The 6,000-nt window shown below is 45.2% G+C and overlaps 2 protein-coding genes across 4 annotated transcripts in view; one reads left to right on the top strand and one right to left on the bottom strand.

Annotated features, from left to right (window-relative positions):
* The window catches only part of Ap3m1 (adaptor related protein complex 3 subunit mu 1), a 40,083-nt gene that overhangs the window by 26,356 nt on the left and 7,727 nt on the right, over window positions 1–6,000 (top strand). For 2 of the 3 annotated variants that reach the window (XM_033766514.1, XM_033766513.1), the window contains exon 10: window positions 1,296–2,424. The gene's annotated coding sequence lies outside the window, so the exon portion shown is untranslated. Of the gene's footprint in view, window positions 1–1,295; window positions 2,425–4,040; window positions 4,144–6,000 lie in introns of those variants that run through there. The other variant, XM_033766512.1, reaches the window with a different exon arrangement.
* The window catches only part of Vcl (vinculin), a 107,111-nt gene that overhangs the window by 957 nt on the left and 100,154 nt on the right, over window positions 1–6,000 (bottom strand). Inside the window, exons 20-21 of the mRNA XM_033766330.1 lie at window positions 2,897–3,100; window positions 2,419–2,523 (exon numbers count right to left, since the gene is read on the bottom strand). Coding sequence (XP_033622221.1) covers window positions 2,419–2,523; window positions 2,897–3,100 — 309 coding nt within the window. The remainder of the gene's footprint in view (window positions 1–2,418; window positions 2,524–2,896; window positions 3,101–6,000) is intronic.

The following is a 6,000-nucleotide window of genomic DNA, read 5'->3' on the forward strand; positions in this document are numbered from 1 at the left end:
GGATTACAGACGTGCACCTCCGTGTCCAGCCCTTTTCATACTATTACAAATCAGAAACTACATTTCCAACCTTCAGCATTACTCATCTCCAGTTCTTCCTTCATTTTTCTCCATAGACTTCATCATCGCTAATTGTTTTTTGGTTTTGGTTTTTGGGGACAGGACCTCACTGTGTAGCCCAAGCCAGCCTTGAAATGATGACAGTCTTCTTCGTGAGTGCTGGGATTATAGGTGTGCACCACCATGCCTAGCAGCACATCATCACTAATTGATGTAATAATGTTTTACTTAGATTGCTGGGGGGGTGGTGTTCATTTATCTTCATACTATAAGGGCAGAAATTTTTATCAGTTTTGTCCACTGTTGTTTCAGTGTTTAGGACAGTGCCTGGCACAAAGGAGACATTTTATAAATATTAATGAGAAAAATTCAAACCTACAGAGCAACCTACCACCTTATAAATCTACTACCTTATAAACTATCCAAGTTAATCTTTCAAACACACAAAGTTAAAGGACTAGAATCTTGTTAGTATTCTACTCATAGGAATTCTTAGCATTAATGATTGTTTGATCCATTAATTTTTTTTGGTTGAGGGTTTTTTCTTGTTTTGTTTTTTGAGACAAGGTCTCACATTTGTTATTCAGGCTGGCCTTAAACTCAAGGTAATCCTCCTGCCTCAGCCTCCTGAGTGCTGGGATTACAGGCGTGCACCAACCATACCCAGGCTGCCCAATAATTCTTAAGTTATCTTTGAGACATAGATCCTTTGAGGACTTAATGAAGGCTGTAGATTCTCTCCAAAAAATTGTTCACAGGCATAAAATTTGTATATGAAATTTCAGAGAGTTAACAGGTTCTGAGAGAAAATAACTGGGCTAGAATTCCTGATCAGTTCATCTTTTCAGTTGTCAACAAAGGGACTGAGGCTTAGAGAGGTATGGAGACTTGTCAGCCAAGATCACACAACAAAATCAGGATTTGAGACTCACGACTAAAGCCAGGCATGGTGCATACATCTATAATATTAGCACTCAACAGGTTTGAGGCAGGAGGATCACAAGTTTGAGGCCAGTCTGTGCTACAGAACAAGTTCAAGCCCACTTGGACTACATAGCAAGACCCTCTCTTAAAAAGCAATCCTCTGTTTGCTCCATTCTTTCACACTGTCATTTTCTATCTTTATTTAATGGAACACAGGCTATATTACCAGGCTGTATTTTTGTTGGTTAACTATGTGATTCAACCTGAGCCTCTGAGTCTCATCCTTTCTTCCCCATTTTCCCCAACTTTAGATGAAGAGACTGCATGTCCAGTCTAGTGCCCAAACTCTACTTAAAATACATGGAAGTTGGGGATAACAGTTCCCGTGGCTTGGAGAAGAGGAGATCAGGTGGGAACTACAATGAGGTATCAACAACAACCTCCTGGTTTCCTCCACATTGCCCCTAACCTTTGTCTCCTGGTTTATAGATCAAAACTAATTTGTCTCCCAGTTATCTCTGAGTTCCTCAAGGGGAAAGATTGTGCCCCTTATTTTCTTAACTTGTGTAGGTCCTGACACAGTGCCTCACACCTATTCCCTAAGTCTTGTCTGGACACTCAACAAAGATGAACGTTTTACCAGGAGAAGGCCTACCACAAAGAGGATAAGGAAAGGACGGAGTGGTCATGAGGGTTTTCTGAAAAACCTGGGCCACAATTCCAGGAGGGAAAGAAAGAACACAAACTCTTAAGAAGTGGTTGCTAAAGTACATGCAAGAGACATCACATAAGAGAATCCTCCACCACCTTTTATTTCTATCTTGGTCAGAAACCCAAAGAAAATCAGAAGCACCTCCTGCTAGGGATTTAGCTCAGTGGTGGCAACGCCTGCCTCGCAAGCGCAAGGTCACGAGTTCGATCTCTGGTACCAAAAAAATAAAAAAAAGAGAGAGAAGCACCCCTCCTGAGCTGCCATTTCAGTCTTAGCACAGCCTTCACCACCTTTTGTCCCTGAATTTCCTGCCACTACTTGTCCCCTTGAGGCTGAAAATCACCCAGAGCCAGGACGTCGGCTTTCTTTGCAACCAGAAAGACAGCAGGTGGGAATGAACAGGCACTGGAGGGTCAAGACAGTCATACCTATTCCAGGGAGGAAGAGAATTGAGCAGATTCGACTGCCACACTTACATCAGGTGCTTAATCTCCCTACACCTTTGTGTCCACTCTGTAAAATGATGAAAATTGCCTAAGAGCTTCACTTCTGGTCCCAGGTTTCTGATGCATCTCTCCCACACAGACTCCTTCTACAGCACAACTCTTGAGTCCATCCAACATATTGAACACTTGATCCAGAGGTAATACATCCCTAAGACTGAATTAAATTAAACAGCACAGAAAACTGCTGGCGAGAACTCCAAAGCAGCAGGCACATACCTGCTCAGACTCCTCGTCACTGATGTTGGTCCGGCCCAGCATGGTGGCCTTCACTGTGGACAGGATTTTCAGTTGGGTGCTGATAGTTGGGATTCGCTCACACACCTGAAGAGCAAGTTTATGTTAGTGCATGTCCATACCTATAGGCTCCTTGAGGGCAGGATATCCACCTGGTATTGGTATCACCAGAGCTAGCAAACAGAGCACTCATTCATCAGCAGCACAAATGTGCTCATTTATCCCCCGGGTCAATTCAGTCCCTCTGTCCAGAAATGGAAGCATTCAGATTCTTCCATGTGATTACAATATAAACTGAGTCCCCTTTTTGCTGTTTTCTCTCCCAAATATCTATTCCTCCCCTACGTACCCAGTTGTTTCTCTGCTGCTTTTCTTTCTCAAATCCTTCCGCTCAATCTCTTCCATCCCCCTCGTTCCCCTCCTTCCCTCTCTCTACACAGCCTTTCTCCAAGTACCATACCTGTAAGAGGTTGGTTCTAATCCGCTTATCTGTACACTGCTTGGCAACCTCCTTGGCCAATCGAGTCACCTCATCTGAGGCCTTGGCGATGTCCTTGGCACACTGGATGAGTGCCCGCTTGGTACCACTGCCACCTCTCACCAGCCGAGACATTTCAGCCATCAGCAGAGCCATGCGCTTGGCTGCTGCAATGATGTCATTGCCCTGGAGAGAAGCAAAGAGATGGTGTGAGCTGTGCCCACGCTCTGGCCAAGTTAAGGGAGGATGCAGAAAAATAGAAGAGAGAAGCCTGCTGCTCTAGCAGCCCTCTGAAAGGGTGAGAAAAAGATTGAAGGATTGTTCTTTAGGGATAGCAATGGAAAAATAAAAAGAATGAGGCAGGGCATTCACCCCAGCACTCACAGAGACAGAGACAGAGGATCTCCTGACTGAAAAAAAGGAAGACCTGGATATTAATCTGCAACAGTAGCATGTGCACTCTGAGCACAACACTGAACAAGCGCTTCAGCATCTCCAGGTTAATTGTGTCAATAAAAGGGCTGAGGAGTTGGTTAAACAGGCATTTTCATTTCTGTAAGAGGGGAGAAAGCAGTAGGGCTGACCACAAAGGAGACATTTCAGATGCTGAAATCTTCCTCTTTATCCTTAACCTTGTTGCAAATAGCAGCCAAGGACTCTCTAGGATTTAAAATCCCAAGAAACTATTCTTAGCCTGAGAAAAAGGGGGGAGAGACAGTTTCTGATCTAGATACCAGCCCTCCCTTTACTGCCTCTTGTTTGTCCTGTCAGCCTGAAAGAACATGTTATTTTAATTTTTCACGTGTAAAAAGGTCATGAATCAATTCTACAGTCCCCTCATCTAAGTGAGACTTCCCAGTTAAAGGAAACTTTAGCTAAGAGAATGCAGGGGGAGGAATGAGAAAAATAAAAATCACAAGTCAGGCTATAAACGGAACCTCCGCTCTAATGGTAGTTTATCTTAGATTGGCACTTGGTTCACCAAAACTCGCATGGGTCATAATACAGAAATACACAAACAAGTAACTTATTTTATGCCCATAGTACCCTAAAATGATAGCAACTGCAATGTTTAGGACTACCTAAAAGGCCAGGCCCCACTCATTTTTCCCCTCATGCTTTTCAGTTTCTATCCAGTGCAGTGAGGCGTACACAAGCCATCCACCACAGGGCGCTCTGTGAGGGAACTCCACAGGCACCATGAAGCAGCCGGTCGTTTATGCTGGAAGGTGTGTGATGTCAAAGGCAATGAATTGAGACTGGAGGGAACACAGGTATGGGAAGAAGCCTGAGGTGAGGGGTGTGTTAGGTGAAGCCCTCTTCCAGTGTAGACCTAGGATCATTCAGGATTTCATGACTTCGGTTAGAAGACAGCGTTCTGCAACAAGGTTAGTTACTACCCATCACTCTATTCTTGTAACATGCCACATTCAAAGGGGAAATAAGTGATCATTCCCGCACTCTTCTCCCCAAACTAACATTGGTTCAGCCCCCCAAGGCCAAAGCTCTGCTGCTGCCTACCCTGTGGCCTTAAGCACTGGGTTTCCCACTCCAACTGCCTCCCACAGAGACACCTGAACAAGCATTCAGTGAAGCCTCTTCCCTGTGGCCAGTACCTACCACACAGCCAAGTGCAGGGCAGCAAGCAGTCCTCCCTGGAGACTCCCACCTCGGAAGCTGTTTCTCACCTCATCAACTCTGCCTAAGCCATCAGTGAGAGGTCAGTGGAGGCCAAGCAAAGCTCAATGGTCAGGCCAGGGGACCTCTTAATAGTCTACCATGGCTCCTGACCTAGACGTCAGTGAGAGATGCATCCACAGCTTACCAAGGGGTTTAAAGTTCCAACAATGGCCACAATATTGGTAAGAAAAGGAATCCTTTCAGAAAAGGACCCCATTTCTCTTTATCCCTCAAACATAAATGCAACCCAATTAATCTAGCATTAGCAGACCTATCAAACTTGTGAAGCCAGTCCTAACAACAAGGTGCAGACAGACAGACACCCTCCCTGCTCAGACTCACAGGACCCGCACAGATCATGAGTGATGCAATGTGTCAAGGCTGCACATGGCCAGATGCATTTGGAGCATCCCCAACTGGGGGTGCTAATCAGTACCTTACTAGACCACTTGGTAGCTTCCCGATGCAAGGACTGAGCCGCGGCCAGAATGGGCTGGTTGACCGGCTGATTGGATGGCATTAACAGCAGCTCAGGTTCGTAATCGTCTTCCATGTCAGAGGGGACAGGGAACCCAACAGCATCGGCCGCATCTGCCTCAGCTACAACTCCTATACCCACCTCAGCCGCTGGGATACCCGGCTTTGTCGATGGCAGGAAGGATGAGAAACAGGGACAGTGTTAGTAGGAGCAGCCAGACTTGGGAAATGGAGCTTCAGTTGGTTTAGTAACCAAAGCTTCCCTGAGTGGGGAAAGAACATGGCGTACTCTCCAGGAGCCAGATGAACCAAGGTCCACAACAGGGATCTCAGACTCTAGCACCACTCGGCCCAAGCCACCCTGTGACAAATGAAAGGGACCTGCTCCACTAGCAAAGGGTTTCCAGGGAAATATATCAAGAAAACAAGTAGCATTCATATTTATACACTTAATTCCAAAATTAATCTCAAGTATAATTCTCATGTTAGAACGTTTTTGAGGAGTCAAACAAACAAATAATAGTTAATTACCTTTAAAGGAATCCAGAGGGGGAAAGTAAATGCAGCCACAGAAGTTGCTTTGAACAGAACAAGTGAATACCCAACAAGATCATACATTTGGGTCACTTTCACATTGTCCCAGGACATAGGAAGTGACAAGTCAGCTCTGTAGCTGCCAAACACAGATAATTTCCTTCAAGGATTAAAAAGTCCCAGACATAAAAATAGTATATGGAAGGCAACATATAGGAAACCAGGAAAGAGGCAGGAAAACAACACTGGTGTATAAAGAGGATTTACCAAGTAACCCAAAATCACACAGTCATAAGGAGCCTCAAGAAGACACCTTGTCAGGGCCAGGGATTTAGCTCAGTGGTTCCGCCACCTGCTTTGCAAGCGCAAGGTCCCAAATTTGATCCCTGGTACCA

This window comes from Fukomys damarensis, unplaced genomic scaffold, assembly GCF_012274545.1.
Source record: "Fukomys damarensis isolate Sample0158 unplaced genomic scaffold, DMR_v1.0_HiC HiC_scaffold_20, whole genome shotgun sequence".
NCBI lineage: Eukaryota > Metazoa > Chordata > Mammalia > Rodentia > Bathyergidae > Fukomys > Fukomys damarensis.